The 24642-nt window shown below is 50.8% G+C and overlaps 1 protein-coding gene across 2 annotated transcripts in view; it reads left to right on the top strand.

Moving 5' to 3' along the window:
• LOC119972362 (tubulin delta chain-like) overlaps nt 1-24642 on the top strand; it is a 138817-nt gene that overhangs the window by 25569 nt on the left and 88606 nt on the right. For both annotated transcript variants that reach the window (XM_038808919.1, XM_038808920.1), the window contains exon 3: nt 18468-18563. In XM_038808919.1, the coding sequence (XP_038664847.1) occupies nt 18468-18563 (96 nt within the window). The remainder of the gene's footprint in view (nt 1-18467; nt 18564-24642) is intronic.

Below are 24642 nucleotides of genomic sequence, written 5' to 3'. Positions count from 1 at the left end.
GGGTCAGACTATGGCATAGATTCAGAAGCACCAGCGCTCAGCTCTCTGCGGGTTATCATCGCCGCCCCCTTGCCCTCCACAGTGACCCATTGACCGTGCCGACACAGTCCCAGCACCCTGGAGTGATGTCACACATACCCTGGGAGGTGGGGGAAATGGGAGTGGGGAGTGACGGACCAGGCCACGTCCTAAGTGATTCGTGTGAGTATGAGGGCTTGCCGGACCCCCGTCAATGCCGCCTGTCCTGTAGCCTCCGGCTGGTCCTCAGGTTCCTATCCGGCCTCGTCCTCCAGCCCCTGCTGGTCTGGCACCTCCTCATCATCCTCCTCCGAGGCCACATGTTCCTCATCACCAACCTCCAGATCGTCGCCCCACTGCTGTGCGAGGTTGTGGAGGACACAGCAGATCACCACAAAGCGGGCGACCCTCCGGTTGGTGTACTGGAGGGCACCACCGGAGCGGTTGGGGCATCGGAACCATCTCTTGAGGAGTCTGATACACCGCCCAATCACAGCCCGGGTGACCACATGGGCCTCGTTGTATTGGGTCTCCCGTTAGCCAAGTCCTCATTGGGTACCCCTTATCCCCCAAGAGCCAGCCGCCCATCCTGGGGTGCTCCTCGAAGAGGCTGAGGATGACTGACTGTCCCAGGATGTAGCTCTCATGGACTCTCCCCGGGAAGCGGGCAGACACGTGCATTATCTTCATTTAGTTGTCGCACATGAGCTGGATGTTGAGGGACTGGAACCCCTTTCGGTTAACATAGGGTACCCCAGATGGCCCAGTGAGCGCAGGACAGGTGTGGCAGCTATTACCCTCCTGGACCTGGGGCATCCCGGTGAAGGCGGAGGAACCTGCTGCCTGGGCATCTTGCTGGGCTTGGTCCATGTCAAAAATGATGTAGTCTTCCGCCCGGGAAAGCAGTGCATCCCTGACCTGCTGGATGCACCTGTGGGCTGTGGGCTGTAAGATGCCACACAGGTCCCCGTTCGAGCCCTGGAATGATCCTGAGGGATGGACGTTCAGGGCTGCGGTGACCTTGACGTCCCCAGGAGCAGATGTCTTCCTCCTCCATGTGTTGCCAAGTTCGCGAGGACATGGCACAGGTGCTGTCTCCACGTTGAGGCAGAACCTCCTGCTGCATCTGCTGTCCATCATCTGCTCAACCGGCTAGCGCCGCCTGTACACCCTGGGCTGTCGCAGGACTCCCCCTCTGAGTCTCTCCCTAGCCTGATGTGTGGCTGGGTCCTCAGACCGGTGTGTAGTGGGAGAGGCCGTAAACAAGATCCGTGCTGGGCGCCGAACAGTTGGCGATGCAACTGGCCCGTTCCCGTAGATGAAATCGGGATCTTGTCGTAGTGTGGTGAGAAATCAATTCTCACCACTTAAGCCCTATTTCCAAAAAATTAGCCAGAATCACCCTTTATCCAATGGCCTTCCGTCACTCATTGACCTCCCCAGCAAGTGCTCACTCATGCTGTCGCCGATTAGTACTCCTTTTTAAAAACGGAAACCTGGCGGAAGGGGTTCTGTGAAGCCAAGGAGGTGAGTAGCCATCTTTGTTCACACGTAAAGAGCCCGGGGGCACTGGGCTCAGCGGGGGGGGGGGGGGGGGGGGGGGGGGACCCTCAGCTGGTTAAGCTGGGGGGGGCGAGATAGCCCCAACTTGGCCTGTTTCCCCCCCACAAATTCACATACACATGTCGAGGGGCTGGATTCTCTGTCGGGGGGTCCTCCGTTTTGCCAGCAGCATTCTCACGGCCGCTGATATCCTGACGGCGTGGAGGTGCCCACAATGGGAAACCTCATTGGCCGGCTGACGGGATGGTGGATCAATCACAAGGGTGGAACTCCCATGAGTAGGTAGAGATGTTTGACCGCTTCAGGGTGCTTTGAGGAAATTCCTAAAGCTTTTTCTGCTGTCCTCCTGGGAGTCTCCTGCACTGACTGAGGTCCGGGATTGCACACTGACAGAAAGAGCCTTTGGTTCTCCTTCTTCTCACATTCAGCGATCCAGGTAACCTAGCACACAAAAATGAGATCATATTAACTTCCTTCTGGACACATCGGGCGTAATTCTCTGACCCCCACGCCGGGTTGGAGAATCGTGGGAGTGCCGGGCGATTCCCGCCACTCCGGCTGGCACCCGCACGCGATTCTCCCCCCCCCCCCCCCCCCCCCCCCCCCCCACAAACGGTGTGCCGCGTTTCACGACAGGCCGCTCGGCAAATCGCCGCTCGCCGTTCCTAACGGGCGAGCGGTGATTCTCCGGCCCGGATGGGCTGAGCGGCCTGCCCAATCCAACGGGTTCACGCCGGCGCCAACCACACCTGGTCGCTGCCGGCGTGAACAGCGCGCGAACGTGCGTGTGCGGTCTGTGGGGGGGGGGGAGGGAGGATCGAGCACCAGGGGGGCGCTCAGTAGGGGTCTGGCCCGCGATCGGTGCCCACTCGGTGCCCACTCTTTTCCTCTGCCGCCCCGCAAGATCAATCCTCCATGTCTTGCGGGGCGCCCGCGGGGAGGACGGCAACCGCGCCGCTGGCTGCGTAATTTACGTGCCGCAGCTCCTAGCCCCCTGGGGGTCGGAGAATAGGGGGCAAGGAGCGGCCTCCGATGCCGGAGTGAAACACTCTGGTTTTCACTCCGGCGTCGGCACTTAGTCTCCCGATGGGAGAATTTTGCCCATCATGTCAGCCTCTTGGACACACTATGGTCGGGAATTTCCAGAGAATCTATACAGTGCAGAAGGAGGCCAATCGGGTCTGCACCAACCCTCCGAAAGAGCATGCCACCCAGGTCCACTCTCCAGCCCTATCCCTGTAACCCTGCGTATTGATCATGGCCAGTCCACCTAACCTGCACATCTTTGGTCTCTTGGAGGAAACCTGAGCACCCAGAGGAAACCCACGCACACACAGGGGAACGTATAAACTCCACACAGCAGTCACCCAAGGCTGGAATAGAACCCGAGGGCCTGGTGCTGTGAGGCAGCAACACTGATTACTGTGCCACCACGCCTCTTTTCCAGCATCTTGGGCTTCAATACATACACAGAATACACAAGCAAGGAAGTGCGGCAGATTTTAATAAAGCACTGGTTCGTCCTCTGTTCGAATCTTCTGTTCAATTTGACATTCGAGAGGGTGCAGAAAAGATTTATAAAAATGGTTCCAGGGTTGCGGGACTTCAGTTACCTCGGCAGGTTGGAGAAGATGGAGCAGCTCTTCTTGGTGAAAAGAAGGTAGAGATGAAATTTGGTCAAGGTTTCAAAATCATCTGGACCAGAGAAGATAGGGAGAAACTGTTCCCATTAGCGGAAGGTGCGAGAGTCAGAGGACACCGATATAAGGTAAAGGCAAAGGAAGCAATGGCTCTTTCCCAGGGAGCAGGGGAAGCTGGGTCATTGAATAGATTCAAGTCTGGATTGGATAGATTTTTGATTAGCCAGGGAGACAAGAGTTATGGGGGCGGACAGGAAAATGGAGTTGGGGCTACAATCCGATCACCCATGATCTTATCGAATGACGGAGCAACCTGGTCCGAAGGACCAACTAACCTCCTGCCTCGAATTCTTGTGTCTTGTGTGACATAATAAGCATTTTAACACAGCAACTGGTTAGTATCTGAATGCACTGCCTGTGAGTGTGGTGGAGGCAGATTGAATAGTGACTTTGAAAAGGGAATTGGATAATTACCTGAATAGAAACAAGTTGTAAGATTGGGATGGCACAGTGGTTAGCACTGGTGCCTCACAGCGCAAGCGAACCGAGTTCGAATTCCGACCTTGGGGTGACTGTGTGGATTTGCACATTGTCTCCGGGTCTGCGTGGGTTCCCTCCAGATGCTCCTGGTTCCTCCCACAGTCCAAAGATGTACAGGTCAGGTAGATTGCCCATGCTAAATTTCCCCTTACGTTTTGAAGGATGTGCAGGTCAGGTTACGGGGATAGGGCAGGGAGATAGGATAGGAGAGTGGCCCTCTTTCGGAGGGTTGGTGCAGACTCGATGGACCGAATGGCCTCCCTTTGCACAGTAGTGATTCAATAATTCTATGATTACTAAGAGAGGACGAGGGACAGGGATTAGCTGAATTGCTCTTGCAAAGAGCCGGCACTGGACATGATAGACCAATTGGCCTCCTATTCTGTACTTCTATGGTTCTCTGGATCCTCAGCTTCAATCTGCTCCGCACCATCTTCAGACCAAGTGAGCTGATAAAGAGTCTTCATAACCTGACCATAACCTGGAAGGATTGGGATTTAAGCCACCATGCTAACTACTTGCTTATCCATAGAATTCCTACAGTGCAGAAGGGGGAAATGTGGCCTGTTGAGTCTGCACCAATCCTCCAAATGAGCACCCTACCCAGGCCCACGGCCCTGTCCTAGCCCCAAAACCCCACCAAACCTGCACATCTTTGGACTGTGGGAGGAAACCGGAGCTCCGGAGGAAGCCCACGCACACACGGGGAAAACGTGCAAATTCCACACAGTCACCCAAGACCTGAATTGAACCCGGCTCCCTGGCACTGTGGGGCAGCAGTGCTAACCACTGTGCCACCGTGCCGTCCTTGTACTCATAAATCAGTATACAGTACGAAGAATCTACAAGACCTTCACTCAACATTATACATACGACATGCAGGCAGCCTGTTAATAAGAATGGAAAGGCGTGGTCAAGGGAGACCATCAGATAGAGTAGAAGCATAGTGGAGTATTTCTTTGATTCATTCTCAGGATTTGGGTGTCGTTTCGCATTGTTAGCAGTCATCGTCCACCCCACCTTTTCCTGGTTTGACACAACTGCGTGACCTGCTGGGCCATTTCAAAGGGTAGTTTGGAGTCAGACATCATAGAATCATAGAATCATAGAATTTACAGTGCAGAAGGAGGCCATTCGGCCCATTGAGTCTGCACCGACTCTTAGAAAGACCACCGACTTAAGCCCACACTTCCACCCTATCCCCGTAACCCCACCCAACCTTTTTGGACACTAAGGACAATTTATCATGGCCAATCCACATAACCTGCACATCTTTGGACTGTGGGAGGAAACCGGAGCACCCAGAGGAAACCCGCGCAGACACAGGAAGAAAGTGCAAAAGCGGCACAGACAGTGACCCAAGCCAGGAATCGAACCTGGTACCCTGGAGCTGTGAAGCAACAGTGCTACCGTGCCGCTGAATCTTGGGCACTTGTATCAAATTTCCCCTCAATCCTGTTTGCTCTAAGCTTTACCAACTTAACTTTGTAACTAAAATCTTCCATCCCTTGAACCATTCTGGTAAATTTCTTTTGCACCCTTTCCAGAACCCTCATGTCTTTCCTAAAGTGTGGCGACCGAAACTAGGTGCAATACTCCAGTTAGGGCCTAAGCAGGGCTTTGCATAACTTCTCTGCTTTTCTATTCAATACCTTGGGTGCGATTCTCCGGCCTTGTTGCCGTCTCGCTCGAGCGAGACGAGGCCAGTGAACTCACCTGATGAAGGAGCTGCACTTGGAAATCTAGTGATTCCAAACAAACCTGTTGGACTTTAACCTGGTGTTGTAAGACTTCTTACTGTGCTCATCCTGACATGTGATGTTTCCCTTTACGGGGTTGGGGCAATACTTTCACACCGCTGGAAAGACCGAACAGAAAGGCCAATCACCTGTGTATCAAGGACCCAAGGATCAAACTGAGGTATTCTCAAATCGGGAAGGAGGGCTTGGCGGTTGTGTTTTGGTGGAAAAAGGTTTCACCGGAATGTCTATGGCAGGCGTAACCGACCACGAGCCCTTATTGGGACATTTTAAAGAGGATAAGGCACTGCCCCATATTGCCTCCGCTCAGATACAGCTTTGGGCTCTCTTACCTGCAGTTATGAATATCTCTTAGAGCACCGCCCTGGAACACGAATAGCTAATGCTGTTTTTTATATTCCTTCTTGAGATGTGGGTGTCGCTGGCTGGGCCAGCATTTGTTGCCCATCCCTAATTGCCCTTGAACTGAGTGGCTTGTTAGACCATTTCAGTGGGGAGAGTCAACCACTTAGGTGTGTGGGTCGGGAATCACATGTCGGCCAGACTGGGTAAGGGCAGCAGATTTCCTTCCCTGAAGGACCTTAGTGAACCAGATGGGTATTTACGACAATCGGCAATGGTTTCATGGTCAGCATTAGACTTTTAATTCCAGATTTTAGTGAATTCAAATTTCACCATCTGCCACGGTGGGATTCGAACCCAGGACTCCAGAGCATTCCCCTGGTTCTCTGAATTACTAGTCCAGTGACAATAAGAGTACACCGCTGCCTCCCCTGATGCCTTGAATCACCTCCTGCTGCCCACAAGCCCGGCTCCCTTGCCAGCATTGGAAGAGGTTGTGATGACCCTAAGTGTTGAGGACGGCATCACTCTTTGGGGGTCCCGGGTAGTTGCTCCCCTGCCCAAGGTGGCATCCGATACTAATGGAACTATATAATGGCCACCCAGGGGTATCTAAAATGAACATTCTCACCAGGAGCTGTGTCTGGTGACCCGGTCCGTCTCGGACATCATGGACTTGGTCAATCACTGGTCACTTCTTTTAACGCCCCAGGATGAAGTTCATCAACACTTGTTAGCTCACAGCTCCGATGATTTTCTCAGCATCTTCTTTTTGGGCAGTCCCTCCGGGTCGAGAATGACCTGCTTCCACTCCGAGGAGGTGGGGGTCTGCATTGGCTGAATAATCCAATCCTAGATTTGCAGATTCTGCCACAGGTTTGGCAGGGGGTGTTTAATGACGTGGGTGGGACGCCCTGGATTCCACGCTGTCTTTCCACTGTTTATGCTTGGCCTCCGCGTGCTCCATCCTGTGACCCTCGAGGCGATTGGCGCCTTTGCGGATGCTTCTTCTCCAGTTTGTGTGTTCTAAGTTGACGAATTCCCACGTGTCGAAGGAGATGTTGTATTTATTTAGGCAAGCTTTTAGAATGACCTTGTAGCATTTCTTCTGTCCTCTAGTGATCGCTCGCCATTGCAGAGAACATAAGAGCATAAGAACTAGGAGCAGGAGTAGGCCATCTGGCCCCTTGAGTCTGCTCCGCCATTCAATGAGATCATGGCTGATCTTTTGTGGACTCAGCTCCACTTTCCGGCCCGAACACCATAACCCTTAATCCCTTTATTCTTCAAAAAACTATCTATCTTTACCTTAAAAACATGTAATGAAGGAGCCTCAACTGCTTCACTGGGCAAGGAATTCCATAGATTCACAACCCTTTGGTGAAGAAGTTCCTCCTAAACTCAGTCCTAAATCTACTTCCCCTTATTTTGAGGCTATGTCCCCTAGTTCTGCTGTCACCCGCCAGTGGAAACAACCTGCCCGCATCTATCCTATCTATTCCCTTCATAATTTTAAATGTTTCTATAAGATTCCCCCTCATCCTTCTAAATTCCAGCGAGTACAGTCCAAGTCTACTCAACCTCTCCTCATAATCCAACCCCTTCAGCTCTGGCTCCTCTCGCTCCGCTGCTGCTCCTCTCCCCCCGCTGCTGCTCCCCTCGCTCCGCTGCGGCTCCTCTTGCTCCACTGCGGCTCCTCTCCCCCCGCTGCTGCTCCTCTCCCCCCGCTGCTGCTCTCTCCCCCCCCCGCTGCTGCTCCTCTCCCCCCGCTGCTGCTCTCTCCCCCCCCCCCGCTGCTGCTCCTCTCCCCCCGCTGCTGCTCCTCTCCCCCTGCTGCTGCTCCTCTCCCCCCGCTGCTGCTCCTCTCCCCCCGCTGCTGCTCCTCTCCCCCCGCTGCTGCTCCTCTCCCCCCGCTGCTGCTCTCTCTCTCCCCCGCTGCTGCTCCTCTCTCCCCACTGCTGCTCCTCTCCCCCCGCTGCTGCTCTCTCTCCCCCCGCTGCCGCTCCTCTCTCCCCACTGCTGCTCCTCTCTCTCCGCTGCTGCTCCTCTCACCCTGCTGCTGCTCTCTCTCCCCCCCGCTGCTGCTCCTCTCCCCCCCGCTGCTGCTCTCTCTCCCCCCCGCTGCTGCTCCTCTCCCCCCCGCTGCTGCTCTCTCTCCCCCCCGCTGCTGCTCCTCTCCCCCCGCTGCTGCTCTCTCTCCCCCCGCTGCCGCTCCTCTCTCCCCACTGCTGCTCCTCTCCCCCCGCTGCTGCTCCTCTCTCTCCGCTGCTGCTCCTCTCCCCCGCTGCTGCTCCTCTCCCCCCACTGCTGCTCCTCTCTCCCCCGCTGCTGCTCTCTCTCCGCTGCTGCTCCTCTCCCCCCGCTGCTGCTCTCTCTCCCCCCGCTGCTGCTCCTCTCCCCCCGCTGCCGCTCCTCTCCCCCCGCTGCCGCTTCTCTCTCCCCACTGCTGCTCTCTCTCCCCCCCGCTGCTGCTCCTCTCCCCCCGCTGCTGCTCTCTCTCTCCCCCGCTGCTGCTCCTCTCGCTTCACCACTTCCCTTCTCTGGAGTTCCATCCTCTGATCCATTTCCTGATTGACAGCTATCTCTGGGATGTTAATTTTTTTCATAAATTTAGAGTACCCAATTCATTTTTTTCCAATTAAGGGACAATTTAGTGTGACCAACCCAGCTAGCCTGCACATCTTTGGGTTGTGGGGGCAAAACCCACGCAAACACGGGGAGAATGTGCAAACTCCACACGGACAGTGACCCAGAGCCAGGATCGAACGTAGGACCTCGGCGCCATGAGGCTGTAGTGTTAACTCACTGCGCCACTTTGCTGCCCTCTGGGATGTTACTTGTAGCCTCTATCCATTTGGTTCAGTATCCATGATGGCACCATGCTGCTTCATTAACTCAGATGGTAGAATTCAATCAATCATTCAGGTCAGTCGGGTTGGAGAATTCTTTTAAAGTTCTGAAAAATGTTCGTGTGTCGTAAACATTCTTGTGATTTCACAGAATGAAAAGTGTCAGGCCACTGAAGCATGGAATCTCGACAGTGCAGAAGGAGGCCATTTGCCTGTTGAGTCTGTACCCACCCTCTAAAAGAGCACCGTTCCTAAGTCAGGTCCCTCACCATATCCCTCTAACCCCACCTAACCTACACATTTTTGGACCATGGGAGGAAATCGGCGCACCCGAAGGAAACCCACACAGTCACCTAAGGCCGGAATTGAACCCAGGTCCATGGCGCTGTGAGGCAGCAGTGCTAACCTACAGAGCCAAACAAATGGGGAAGAACCAGGCATTCAAAAGAGAAAGAAGAAATTTGCATTTACATTGCACCTCACGATGTTCTAAAGAGTTTCATAGTTGACAAATTTCTTTTGAAGCCCAGTTACTATGGTGATGAAGGAAACTTAGAAGCTAATTTGTAGAGAGCAAACTCCTACAAATCCAAGAACTAATGACCTAAAGTACAAAGAGAAAATGCTGGAAACACCGGCAGGTCTGGCAGCATCTGTGGAGAGAGAAACAGAGTTAATGTTTTGAGTCCGTATGACTCTTCTTCAGAGCCCCGATGACTTGTTTTGCTCATGCTATTTGAAGGAGAAATGTTGTCCAGGACTTTGGAAATATTGCTCTTCCTGTTCTTCAAATAGTGCCATATGGAATTCTTTCAGTGGGGGAAGACCGAGGTTCAACATCTCCTCAGGAAGTCAGTACAGCACTCGAGTGCCAGGATCTGGAGGTGACTTGAACTCGCATCTTCTGACTCAGAGACGTGAACGCTTTCACTGTGCCATGGCCGAGTTACACACAGCTGCTTCTCCGCGCGATGGCTCTTTCCACAATTGGCAAAGAATGTTTGAATGTCATTGCGCTTGAAGGGCACATCGGGGTGAACCCGCAAAGCCACATTTTCTAAAATTGCATTGTCTACACGCCAGGAACAAAGAGAGACGCTGCTTTCCAATGCGCTCCCTGCAGCGCCCATTTCTATGGAGTTCAATGGGGGAGGATGTGCGACAAATAGTCATTGAGTCGATAGCGACAGGGAAATCCATTTCCGATCATCCTCAAAAGTACAAGGGGTGAGGTTCAGAGCTTTTTGTTTAACATCCAGCAGGTTGACAGAATGTGAAATGCTCACCCAGCACCAGTGTTGGGACCAGAATCCAGCGTCACATTTAAAGGGGAAAGGACAAATGTTTCAAAAATAACAATAAAATATTATGGGGGAAAGGATAAGGTAATATGGAGAAGAGCTGGCACAAACAAGATGCCGGGTTGAATGGTGTCCTGTGGTATTACAGGCCACCAAATGGCAGTGGTAATTTCAAGAATAGCATTAGACAGGAAATCAGAGGTGCATGTGCCAAAGGAAAATCTGTGATTATGGGTGACTTTAATCTGCATATAGATGGGGTGAGTCAAATTAGTCACAGTACAATAGAGGAGGATTTTCTGGAGTGTGTACGGGATGGTATTGGACCAATACGTTGAGGAACCAACAAGGGAACAGGCCATCTTGGACTGGGTGTTGTGTAATGAGAAAAGATAGTTGGCAACATAGTTGTGAAAGAACCCTTGGGGATGAGTGACCATAATATGATTGATTCTTTATCATGGTGGATAATGAGGTAGTTGATTCAGGACTAGGGTCCAGAACATCAATAAAGGTAACTATGATGATATGAAGCATGAGTTAGCTATGATGGACTGTGAAACATTACTGAAAGGAAGGACAGTGGACAGGCAATGGCAGGCATTCAAGTAACAAATGGGTGAACTGCAAAAGTTGTTTATTCCTATTTGATGTGGAGATGCCGGCGTTGGACTGGGGTGAGCACAGTAAGAAGTCTTACAACACCAGGTTAAAGACCAACAGGTTTGTTTCAAACACGAGCTTTCGGAGCATTGCTCCTTCCTCAGGTGAATGGAGAGGTATGTTCCAGAAACATTTATATAGACAAAGTCAGAGATGCCAGACAATGCTTGGAATGCGAGCATTTGTGGGTCATCAAATCCTTACAGATCCAGAGATAGGGGGTGATCCCAGGTTAAAGAGGTGTGAATTGTCTCAAGCCAGGACAGTTGGTAGGATTTTGCAAGTCCAGGCCAGATGGTGGGGGGTGAATGTAATGCGACAAGAATCCAAGATCCCGGTTGTGGCCGCACTCATGCGTGCGGAACTCAGCTATAAGTTTTTGCTCAGCAATTCTGCGTTGTCGCGTGTCCTGAAGACCGCCTTGGAGAACGCTTACCCGGAGATCAGCGGCTGTATGCCCTTGACTGCTGAAGTGTTCACCGTCTGGAAGGGAACATTCCTGCCTGGTGATTGTCGCACGATGCCCGTTCATTTGTTGTCGCAGCGTCTACATGGTCTTGCCAATGTACCACGCTTCGGGACATCCTTTCCTGCAGCGTATGAGGTAGACAACATTGGCCGAATCGCACGAGTATGTACTGCTACCTGGTGGGTGGTGTTTCCACGTGTAATGGTGGTATCCATGTCAATGATGTGGCATGTCTTGCAAAGAATGCCCTGACAGGTTTGTGTGGTGTCGTGGTCGCTGTTCTGAAGGCTGGGTAATTTGATGCAAACAATGGTTTGTTTGAGGTTGAGCTGTTGTTTGAAGGCAAGTAGTGGGGGTGTGGAGATGACCTTGGCAAGATGTTCATCTTCATTGATGATGTGTTGAAGGCTGCGAAGAAGATGTCGTAGTTTCTCCGCCCCAGGAAAGTACTGGACGACGAAGGGTACTCTGTCAGTTGTGCCCCGTGTTTGTCATCTGAGGAGGTCGGTGCGGTTTTTTGCTGTGGTGCGTTGGCACTGTCGATCGATGAGTCTGCATGTTCTCCCCGTGTCTGCGTGGGTTTCCTCCGGGTGCTCCGGTTTCCTCCCATAAATCCTGAAAGACATGCTTGTTAGATGAATTGGACATTCTGAATTCTCCCTCTGTGTACCCGAACAGGCGCTGTCGTGTGGCAAATAGGGAATTTTCACCGTAACTTCATTGCACAGCAGGTAGTAAAGAAGGCAATAGTATGTTGGCCTTCAAAGCGAGAGGATTTGAGTATAGGAAAAGAGATGTTTTACTGCAATTGTATAGGGTATTGGTGAGGCCGCACCTGGAGTATTGTGTGCAGTTTTGGAGTCCTTATCTGAGGAAGGATGTTCTTACTGTGGAGGGAGTGCAGCAAAGGTTTACCAGACTGATTCCTGGGATGGCGGGACTGTCATATGAGGAGAGACTAAATCGGTCAGGATTATATTCATTTGAGTGTAGAAGAGTGAGGGGGGATCTCATAGAAAGTTGTAAAATTCCAACAGAATTAGATAGGGTGGATTCAGAAAGAATGCTCCCAGCGATGGGAGAGTCCAGAACTGGGGGTCATAATTTGAGGATAAGGGGTATATCTTTTAGGACTGAGGTGAGGAGAAATTTCTTCACACAGAGAGTGGGGAATCTGTGGAATTCACTACCACAAAAAGTAGTTGAGGTGAAAACATTGTGTAATTTCAAGAAGGAATTAGATATAGCTCTTGGGGCCAAAGGGATCTGGGATAAAGGCGGGATCAGGGTAGTGAACTTGACGATGAGCCATGATCATAATTAATGGTGGAACTGATTGAAAGGGCCGAATGGTTCTATTTTTTATGTATGTTTCTATGTGTAGTATAAATTGTGCAATGCTAAATATGAAACATCTCTGGTTTATTTTGGTCTTACTGAGAATGTACACCACAAAAACAGACCTTCCCGCCCAACTGTTTTGTGCTTATGTTTATAATCCGCATAATCCTTCTCCAATCTGATTACCTCTTCCTTTCCTGAGCCCCCTATTTCTAGCCGCTGAATTTGACTAAATACCTTGGACTTTTAAAAGCCACCTGCAGGCTCAGCCTCTTTTGTTACGGATGTTGCAAAGTTTGTTGTTTGAGTCTCCCTGGCAACGTGCGGAGAGAAAGAGTCCCAACACAATCTTCAAATCGATACAGACTCCATTGTTAGCCCACTCATGATATGACAGCCTGGATATTTTTTTTTTAGATTCGAGGGCTGTCAGTTTTCAATCTCTAACGATTCTTGGCAACTGGTCAAGCGCTCTACAAAGAAATACATCAAAACAATCCCCCGAGTGCATTTGAATTAAACAAACAGAAATCCTCACAGAAAGGCGGCTAGATGTTTAACCAGCTCACATCGCTTGTATGGAAATGAGAAGGAAGGGTGCTTGCGGATGTAATAATTGTTCGTAGGGTTCCAGATTAGACATCAGGTTCATAAGCTTTTTGTGTTTTTTCTCTACCTAAGGACAATCACAAGGTGAATACAGATGATAATGGCCAGTTTTCCCATTCAGGGAGATCTTTGTCTCATTGGTGGACCAATTCTTGTTTCTAAATGATTCCTAATGTTTTTTCCCCCTCCCCTATTCTTCCTGGGCTTCCACTGGTCACTCTGTGAGGGTAACAATGGGCTATGGTGTAAGATGGACAATTTTGAATTGTACCAATTCAACTGTACCTTCCATTGAGGTTAATGGAAGGTACAGTTGGGTGAGGTGTACAATGCAGTGCCAATTCCATATCAGCCATTGTACACAATCACCCCAAATTAAACCTACCATTTCTGTGGGAAGAATTTCTTAATATCAGTCCTATTTCTTCCATTTACTAGTTTGAACGTGTCCCTTAGTTCTCCTGTCACAATGTAAATTAAAATCAGAGTTACCTTTTCCATTCTCTTCACTATTTTATATACCTCAATAAGATCAGCTTTAGATACCTCCTTTCCACACTGAACATAGGGTTTGCTGGACAAAGAATGCCCGAGGTCGATCTGGTTCTCCTTTTACCAACCTGGTAGTCGATAGAATCATAGAATCATAGAACCATAGAATAGTACAGCACAGAATGCAATCATAATGGAGTTGTTGACTAATCATAGCAATCAAAGTGACTCCGTTAATATGGAGCCATAGAGTTTTACAGCACAGAAAAAGGTCCTTCAGCCCATTGTGTCCGTGCTAACTATCAAGCATCTATCTATTCTAATCCCATTTTCTAACATGTGGTCCGTAGCCTTGTATGCAATGGCATTTCAATTGCTCATTGAAATGCTTCTTAAATGTTGTGAGGGTTTCCGCCTCGTCCACCCTTTCAGGCAGTGAATTCCAGATTCCCACCACTCTTTGGGTGAAAATGTTTTTCCTCAAGTCCCCTCTGAACCATCTGTCCATTACTTTAAATGAATATCCCCCTGGTTATTGACCTCTCTGCTAAGGAGAAAGGCTCCTTCCTATCTGCCCTATCTATGGCCTCCATACTTTTGTGCACCTTCATCTGGCCCCCCTTCAGCTTTCTCTGCTGTAAAGGAAAACAATCCCAGACTAACCTACCTCTCATCATAGCTGAAATGCTCCAGCCCAGCAACATCCTGGTGAATCCTCCTCTGCACGCTCTCTAGTGCAATAATATCCTTCCTATGGTGTGGAGACCAGAAATTCGCACAGTACTCAAGCTGTGGCCTAACAACCATTTTATATAGCTCCATCATAACCTCCCTACTCTTATATACTATGCCTCCGCCTGTAAAGGCAAGTATCCCATATGCCTTCATAACCTTCTTATCTACCCATCCTGCTACCATCAGGGACCCATGGACATGCACCTTAAGGTCCTTCTGTACTTCCTAGCATCCTACTATTCAGTGATTATTCCCTGACCATGTTAGTCCTCCCGTAATGCATCACCTCACACTTTTCAGGGTTAAATTCCATTTGTCACTGTTCTGCCCATCTGGCCACCCTGTCTATATTGTCCTATAATTTAAGGCTTTCCTCCTTGCTATTTACCACACCAGCAATTTTTGTGTCACCTGTGAATTTACTGATCATGCCCCCCACATCTCCCATGTAGATCATTGATGGATTCCTATCGTTTGATCTGCTCTTGTAGCCACAGTATTTATATTGCTAGTCCATTTAAGCTTCTGATCAATGGTAACCCTCCAGGATGTTTATAGTGGGGGAATCCATTTATGATAATACCATTGAATGTCAAAAGGCAATGGTTAGATTCTTTCTTGTTGGAGATGGTCATTGCCTGGCACTTGTGTGGCACAAATGTTACTTGCCACTTAACTGCCCAAGCCTGGATATTGTCCACGTCTTGCTGCATTTCACCATGGTCTGCTTCAGTTACTGGCATCAGACTGACCATCAGCTCTTGGCGGGCAGGACCTCTATCCCCTGGGTCCTTGATCCCAGGGAATGCTGCATTACTGACCTATCAAATATCTGAGTGGAGCAAAATATGGCGGGTTTTCCTGAAAACAGTCGCTGTGGGGCTCTCGCCAGCTATTCAGCTGGTGATTGGCACCGCCATCACCTCCACAGGATTCTACCTCTGAGTCTCCAAAGTCCCAGAAAAGTGTTGAGAACGTGGGGTTGTAAACGGTCAAGCTTTAAACTGTCTATTTACTTCCAAGATAACCGAGAATTGGGAATTCAAGGATAGTTAATCAGTATTTCTATCTGGATACAAGGTCCATGTGATTCACATTGCCATGGAGTTGGGCTTTGAGAGGAAAAGGGTTTCTTTTTTAAAAATAAATTTACAGTAGCCAATTATTTATCTTTTCCAATTAAGGGTCAATTTAGCATGGCAAATCCACCTAACCAGCACATCTTTGGGTTGTGGGGATGAAACCCACGCAGACATGGGGAGAATGTGCAAACTCCACACGGACAGTGACCCAGAGCCGTGATCGAACCTGGGAGTCGAACCCGTGTCCTCCGTGTCGCAGTCCCAGCGCTAACCACTGCGCAACATGCCATCCTTAGGAAAAGGGTTTCTAAGATATCCCCAAAAAGTCAAAGACAAGTTAGACCACCAGTGTCCAGCAGAGAGAGAAAACAATTACAGGCCATAAGTTTCTGTGGTTTGCCATGGCAGGAATGTGCATATGAACTCATACTTGGATTGGAAAGACCAAGTTCAGGAGGAGTTAGAACAAGATTGGAAAATTTGTCTATCACTAGCTAGAGGGAGCAGTTTCCAGGAAAACTCAAACCGTGAAAGATAGATCTGGAGTTAAAAGTTTCCTGGTTGAGAAAGGAAAACATCCTTTCCTCAGGATCCCGCTGGAGCTAAGAATCATTTAAAAAGAAATTTAGAGTACCCAATTAATTTTTTCCAATTAAGAGACAATTTAGCATGGCCAATTCACCTTTACTGCACATCTTTGGGTTGTGGGGGTGAAACCCATGCACACACTGGGAGGATGTGCAAACTCCACACTGACAGTGAACCAGAACCGGGATCGAACTTGGGACCTCGGTGCCGTGAGGCAGCAATATTAACCACTGCGACCATGCTGTCCTTGGAGCCAAGAATCATTTTGAACTGATTCAGGGGGAATTGAATGTCTTCTTAAAGAACAGTGTAACTATATTTGATAGAGATCCAGATCTTCCATGTACTATTGCATCTAATGCTAGGATCTTGTGGGAACTGCCTCCCAATATTCTCACAATCCTCTGACTCCCTGCTGACCCTCCAACTACCCATCTGACCATCCAAGTGCCCCCTAAGACTCCGACCTGCCTCCAACCGATCTCAACTTTCAACCCATCCTGCCACCTTATTCACCTGCCATCTACCTTACCCATGCTTCCACCTACTACCCTGGCACCCTACCCATCCTGCCACCCCACCCAATTAGCTCAGTCATACTCATTCACTAACACACTGAAAAGATATTTAAATGTCCCAAAGTTTTTCAGTGTGTTAGTGAATGAAGACTTGCCAGAATACAGCAGCTGGTGCTATTAAAACGAGGCCATGGCCTGGCTTCCTCTGATGATCGTGCATTACGAAGGAGGGCTGCCAGAACACAGAGGCCCGGCTCAGAGATCCAGGTCAGAAATGTGGAACTCTACTTTAGTGTAAAAAAAAAAGGAGCATAATGGCAATCCAAAGGTGATTCCCATTCCATGCAAGATTAGGCCCAGTGTGTTTTCTCAGCTGTGTTAAAGGTTCTGTTCTGTAGTTTAAAGTATTAGCTGCCTGCAAAAATAGCATTTAGTCAGCGGTGCTTTAAGTCTGTTTGTTACAGTAAATGTCTTGAAATGTGAAATATTGTCATGTAATCTGTTCAGCTATTAACTGGAAGTTCAATTTTATTTTTAAACATTATCATATACAGTATCTAAAAATCTTGTTTTCTCAAAGAGACCAAACTCATTTGCATTTGAATGAAAGCCCAAGTCTCTCCAGTTTATCTGCACAACACAGGCCCTTGACATTCCTCAGTAGATCTTGATGTTCATTTCAGTGTACTCACTGGAGTCACATCTCTCCTGCTTTGGTTACAGTATCACTCACTATAAAATACTACTTTCTTCACTTCTCAGACAGGAGGAGATGCAACAGAAATAGCAGCAAGGTCCCAGTTAGCAAATGCAAGAGAAGCACTGGGAGTAATCTGGAGATTGCAACCTTCGAGGTCCTGCTAAAATTCCTTTCCTAGCCTCCTAAAAATCTGCCTGCAGGATTTCACCCCTCTTCCTACCTATTTGGACTATGTTCTCTGACTGTTCCCCCATCTCCTATCCAACCCGTGCATTCCTCCCCCCCCCCACCACCACTCAGGGACACATTGACCCTAGAATCAGGGAGGCAACATGCCATCCTGGAATCACACATGAGACCTTGGAAATGGCTCTCTGCTCCTCTAACTATTGAGTCCTCTATCACTATTGCTGTCCTGATCTTCTGCAACAGTGCAAAGCTCTGTCAGTACAAGAGGGAATGTCAGTACAAGAGGGAATGTCAGTACAAGAGGGAATGTCAGTACAAGAGGGAATGTCAGTACAAGAGGGAATGTCAGCCTTGGTGAAGTCCCGAAAGTAGGACAGGAATCTAAGATCACCTTCCCAGAATTAGAGAATTGCTGAATGGCGACAGCAGAGAAAGAAGCCACTCGCTTTGTCATGTCTATGCTGCTTCCCCAAAGGAACTTAACTCAAGTCACTTCCCAGCCTTTTCCCCTTAACCCGCTCATTTTTCCTTTTCAGATAATAACCCAATTCACTCTTAAATGTCTCAATTGAACTTGCCTCTGCCACACTCTCAGGCAGGCAATTCCGGATGCTAACCACTCACTGCGTGAAAAAGTTTTTCCTTGTGCCTAAAGCTTTTTCTCATATCCACAGTGTTTCTCTTGACAATTGCCTTTCAGTTGTGCCCTCTTGTTTTTGATCCCTGCGCAAATGGGAACAGTTTTTCCCAATCCAGAGGCAAGATTGTTACCACTTTGCTGAGGCCGATACACAGATTTCTTCAACATGCACAATATGGTGGAATAGTAGTGTGGATTTTGATTGTGTCAAATAGTGTGAAACAGGTGAAATGCATAAGAACTAGGAGCAGGAGTAGGCCACCTGGCCCTTCGAGTCTGCTCTGCCATTTAATGAGATCACGGCTGATCTTTTGTGGACTCAGCTCCACTTTCCCGCCTGAACACCGTAACCCTTAATCCCTTTATTCCTTTATTCTTCAAAAAACGATCTATCTGTATCTTGAAATCAATGGGGTCTCTTGTTGCAGGTATCCATTTTACACACGCGATGGGAAGCTGAGCGCCCTGAGTGTGGACAGTGAGCCCAAAGTAGTGAGGAGATTGCTCCGGGAAGTCAAGACCGGGTATGTAACAATCTCCTTAACTTGAGTGTTCCTTGTAAGTTCATCTTGTGAATTAGGTATGATTGACAAATACTCACTACACCCTCGGCATGTCTTAACATCAGAGTGCCCCAACAACAGGCTCTGAATGTTCTTAGCTCAGTCGCAGCTGGTGATGTTAGCTGATATAGAAGAATCAAAAACTTCCACTTTTTATAATGTGTCCACAAAATGCCCCAGAGTCCAGAAGTGTAGCCACTCCTGTAATGCAATGATTCTTGAACTGGGGTTCCCTGTAGATTGCAGAGATCTTGCAAGGGACCCCGGGACACAGGGCCAGCTTTACAGGTAGGCAGCCAGCCAGGGGCACCATGGTAATAATTAAGCATAGATGTATGATCATGGCTGATCCTCCAACTCAGCTCCACATATTGTGGTGGTATGATTTGCATAGCTGCCTGCCATTGGTGCAGAACACCGGCTTACCATTGGCCCTGGTCGGTCATGTGCCTCTCGACCGATTGGTTGAGACCAGTCATGTGATGGCTCTCCGATTGGTCGAGAGGCTGAGTTAACCACGCCTCCATATCGAGGTATAAATAGCCAGAACGCCCGGCGGTCGTCCATTTACTGTAGTCGACCGCAGGGCTAACTTCTAGCTTATTAAAGCCTAACTTTTGTACAGCAACTCGTCTCGCGTTCGATTGATGGTTCATCAATTTAATAAGCTAGAATTTTGAAGATGGAGCTCCGGATCAAGCCCGAATGCCTCCGCATCAGCCTACAAACTCAGAACGCTTCAGAAATCTTTCAACATTGGCTGGCATGTCTCGAGGGATACCTGGCGTCTGCAAACAGCCCCCCCACCATGGCACAGAAGCTTCACATCCTCCACTCCAGCGTGGGCACGGCAGCCTACGCGATGATCAGGGAAGAAAAAGATTACGATGCGGCCATGCTTCAGCTGAATGGACAGTTTCTTAAACCAGTCAACGGAGTATTCGCCCGACATCTGCTGGCCACCAGACAACAGCTCCCTGGTGAGTCATGAGACCAATTTTACCAGGCCCTCACTGTCCTGGGGAGGAATTGCTCCTGCCTCCAAGTTTCAGCCACAGAGCACATGGAACTTCTGATCAGAGATGCTTACGTGGCTGGGATGCAGTCCCCCGCTATCCGCCAGCGGATGCTGGAGAAAGACGACCTCAGCTTAACTGAGGCACGAACTCTCTCCACCTCCCTGGAGGTCGCCGATTTAAATGCCCGCGCCTGTGTCCCCAGCCGCGCTGCACCACCCTGGGCTCCTGGCACGCTTCCCCACCGCCATCCGCCGATCCCGACCTCCCTCAGGCCTGCGCCGCGGGACGCCCCGACAAGTCCACGGGGCCCCGCTGCTATTTCTGTGGGTTCGCGAATCACCCTCGCCCGCGCTGCCCAGCCCACTCCGACCTCTGTAAGAGCTGCGAGAAGAAGGGCCACTTCTCCTCCGTCTGCCAGGCCAAATCGGTCGCTGCTGTACTGCGCATGGGGGGCCCTTGCTGGCCCCTCCAGTACGCTGCACCGATCTCTCCCCCCCACGCCCCCGGGCCCCTGCGCCCGGCCTGCGCGCCTCCCCCTCTCCTCCGGGCCCTTCCGGCCCCTCCAGCGCACCGCGCAACTCTCTCCTCGCCGCCCCCGGGCCCCTGCGCCTGGCCTGCGCGCCTCTCTGCTCCCGCTCTCAGCCGCTCATGTCCACACCGCTAACTCCGCCCCCCCTCAACCACGAGGGCCCCACGTGCGCCGCCATCTTGGGGCGCCGACTCCACGTGTGGGTCCTGGGCGCCGCCATCTTGGGGCCCCGACTCCACGTGCGGGTCCTGGGCGCCGCCATCTTGGGATCCCGACTCCACGTGCGGATCCTGGGCACCACCTTCCTGGATTGGCACACAAGGTCCTGCCAGCACCTACTCGGCCGACGACGACTGCGATGATGGTTCTTCTCCACGGCCATTCAACTCGACAAGTCACGGCCACGCACGCTCGCCAAAACAACAACGCTGATCCACCTCAACGGCCACGAGACGGGCTGCCTGCTGGACTCCGGGAGCACGGAAAGCTACGTTCACCCTGCCACGGTAAGACGCTGCGCGCTCCCTGTCCATCCCGTAACACGCAAAATCGGGTTAGCCTCGGGCAGCACGGTGGCCTAGTGGTTAGCACAACCGCCTCACGGCGCTGAGGTCCCAGGTTCGATCCCGGCTCTGGGTCACTGTCCGTGTGGAGTTTGCACGTTCTCCCCGTGTCTGCGTGGGTTTCGCCCCCACAACCCAAAAATGTGCAGGTTAGGTTGATTGGCCACGCTAAATTGCCCCTTAATTGGAAAAAATAATTGGGTAATCTAAATTTATAAAAAAAAAAAAAAAAAAAAAAAAAATCGGGTTAGCCTCAGGTTTGCACTCTGTCCGCATCACCGAGTGCTGCATCGCGGACCTCACGGTCCAAGGGAAGGTTTTAAAAACTTACAAACTCCTTGTCCTCCCTGACCTTTGCGCACCGGCACTCCTAGGACTGGACTTCCAGTGTAAACTGCAGAGCTTGACTTTCCAATTCGGTGGCCCTATACCCCCCCTCACTGTCTGCAGCCTTGCGTCCCTCAAAGTGGACCCCCCCTCCTTGTTTCTAATCTCACCCCCGATTGCAAACCCGTTGCGACACGGAGCAGACGGTACAGCGCCCAGGACCGGACCTTCATCAGGTCCGAGGTCCAGAGGTTGCTGAAGGAAGGGGTCATCGAGGGCAGCAACAGTCCCTGGCGAGCCCAAGTGCTGGTGGTCCAGACTGGGGAGAAAAACCGGATGGTCATCGACTATAGCCAGACCATCAATCGGTTTACGCAACTGGACGCGTATCCTCTCCCCCGTATTTCCGCCATGGTAAACGATATCGCGAAATACAAAGTCTTCTCCACTGTGGACCTTAAGTCCGCTTATCACCAGCTCTCCATCCGCGCGAGTGACCGCAAATACACCGCGTTTGAGGCAGATGGGCGTCTCTACCACTTCCTTAGGGTTCCATTTGGTGTCACGAATGGGGTCTCGGTCTTCCAACGGGAGATGGACCAAATGGTCGACAAGTACGGATTACGTGCTACCTTCCCGTATCTTGGTAATGTCACCATCTGCGGCCACAATCAGCAGGACCATGACGCCAACCTCCAGAAATTCCTCCAAACCGCAAAACTCCTTAACCTCACATACAATAAGGATAAATGCGTGTTCAGCACCGACCGCCTAGCCATCCTCGGCTACGTAGTGTGTAACGGAGTGATAGGCACCGACCCCGAACGCATGCGCCCCCTGATGGAACTCCCTCTCCCCAAAACCCTCAAATCCCTCAAACGCTGCCTGGGTTTCTTCGCTTACTACGCCCAATGGGTTCCCAACGACGCGGACAAGGCCCGTCCCCTCATTCAAACCACGACCTTCCCGCTGTCGACAGAGGCCTGCTAGGCCTTTAGCCGCATCAAAGCGGACATCGCAAAGGCCACGATGCGCGCCATCGACGAGTCCCTCCCCTTCCAGGTCGAGAGCGACGCATCAGAAGTAGCTCTGGCGGCCACCCTGAACCAAGCGGGCAGACCCGTGGCCGCCTTCTCCAGAACCCTCCAGGCTTCTGAACTCCGCCACCCCTCTGTGGAAAAGGAAGCCCAGGCCATAGTCGAAGCTGTGCGACATTGGAGGCACTATTTGGCCGGCAGGAGGTTTACCCTCCACACAGACCAACGGTCAGTAGCCTTCATGTTTGATAATGCACAAAGGGGCAAGATTAAGAATGACAAGATCTTACGGTGGCGGATCGAGTTGTCCACGTACAACTATGAGATCTTGTATCGTCCTGGGAAGCTCAATGAGCCTCCTGATGCCCTGTCCCGCGGTACCTGCGCCAGCGCGCAGATAGACCGCCTCCGCTCCCTCCACGTGGACCTCTGCCATCCAGGGGTGACCCGTCTCTACCATTTCATTAAGGCCCGCAGCCTGCCTTTCTCCATCGCGGAAGTCAGGACAGTAACCCGTGACTGCCACATCTGCGCAGAGTGCAAGCCGCACTTCTACCGCCCTGAGCGCGCACATCTGATCAAAGTATCCCGCCCCTTCGAACGTCTCAGCATTGACTTCAAGGGGCCCCTTCCCTCTAACAACCGCAACATTTACTTCCTGGCGGTAATTGACGAATACTCCTGCTTCCCCTTCGCCATTCCCTGCCCCGACATGACCACATCGACCGTCATTAAGGCCCTCCTCTCCATCTTCTCCCTGTTCGGCTACCCCGCGTACATACACAGCGATCGGGGTAGTCGAACATTTATTTTTTTTAAAAAAATAATTTTTATTGAAAAATTTCGATTTTATACAACATTGACACACCTTAGTAAAATACCGAAAATAACAATAATATTAACAATCATATACATTCGCCCCATCCCCATGAACAACCCAGCATTTTAACAACAACGCAAATTAACACACTATACAGTTACAGAATAAACACTACAATAATGCCCCCCCCCCACCCCGGGTTGCTGCTGCTATTGACCCAGTTACCTATCTCTGAGCCAGGAAGTCCACAAAAGGCTGCCATCGTTTATAGAACCCTTGTATTGATCCTCTCAGGGCAAATTTGACCTTTTCCAATTTTATAAATCCCGCCATGTCACTGATCCAGGTCTCCACACTTGGGGGCCTTGCATCCTTCCATTGTAACAGAATCCTTCGACGGGCTACTAGGGACGCAAAGGCCAGGACACCGGCCTCTTTCGCCTCCTGCACTCCCGGCTCTACCCCAACCCCAAAAATCTCGAGTCCCCACCCTGGTGTAGCTGAACATTTATGAGCGACGAGCTGCGTCAATTCCTGCTCAGCAAGGGCATTGCCTCTAGCAGGACGACCAGCTATAACCCTCGGGGTAACGGGCAGGTCGTGCGGGAGAATGGCACCATCTGGAAGACCATACTACTGGCCCTCCGGTCCAGAGATCTCCCTATTTCCCGATGGCAAGAGGTTATCCCCGATGCCCTACATTCTATCCGCTCACTCCTCTGTACCGCAACAAATCAGACACCTCATGAACGTCTTCTTGTTTTCCCCAGGAAGTCGTCCTCCGGATCCCCTCTCCCGACGTGGCTGGCCGCCCCCGGACCCATCTTTCTCCGGAAACATGTGCGGGTGCACAAGTCCGACCCGTTGGTGGAACAAGTCCAGTTACTCCACGCTAACCCGCAGTATGCGTATGTGGAGTACCCCAACGGTCGGCAGGACACGGTCTCCCTCCGGGACCTGGCACCCGCCGGCGTGCGGCCTTCCCCCTCCTTCACCACAGACCCCCCCCCTGTTTTTTTTCTCCCAGCGCCCCACCCTGGCCACCCCTTCCCCATCCATGGCGTCTCCACCGCCAGCTCGGCTAACGGCGACTGTTCAAGGACCATCGCTCCAGGGCGTCAGCGGAACCACCACCATCGGCCGAACCGACGTCACCTACTCCACTGCGGTGGTCTGCCAGAACGTCACGGGCCACGAAAAGACTGATCGAATCGATTTAATTTACAACAATTTTTTTTTCTCCCTTCTCTGGCTGCTACTCATACCACCAGTTCTCTCCCCCCCCCCCCCCCCCCCCCGGCTCTCGTTGATACCCCTCCCCCCGGCTTCTTTCTCCGCAAGGGGTGAATGTGGTGGTATGATTTGCATAGCTGTCTGCCATTGGTGCAGAACACCGGCTTACCATTGGCCCTGGTCAGTCATGTGCCTCTCGACCGATTGGTTGAGACCAGTCATGTGACGGCTCTCCGATTGGTCGAGAGGCTGAGTTAACCACGCCTCCATATCGAGGTATAAATAGCCAGAACGCCCGGCGGTTGTCCATTTACTGTAGTCGACCGCAGGGCTAACTTCTAGCTTATTGAAGCCTAACTTTTGCACAGCAACTCGTCTCTCGTTCGATTGATGGTTCATCACATATCATTTGATGCCTTTAATGTCGAGAAATCTATTAATTTCCTTCTTAAATATATTCAGTGTTTTGGCCTCCACAGCGTTCTGCAGTAGAGAATTCCGCAGGTTGACCA

Source organism: Scyliorhinus canicula, chromosome 10 (assembly GCF_902713615.1).
Source record: "Scyliorhinus canicula chromosome 10, sScyCan1.1, whole genome shotgun sequence".
Taxonomy (NCBI): Eukaryota; Metazoa; Chordata; class Chondrichthyes; order Carcharhiniformes; family Scyliorhinidae; genus Scyliorhinus; species Scyliorhinus canicula.
The sequence above is the reverse complement of the archived record's forward strand: the minus strand, read 5'-3'. Positions and strand labels throughout refer to the sequence as shown.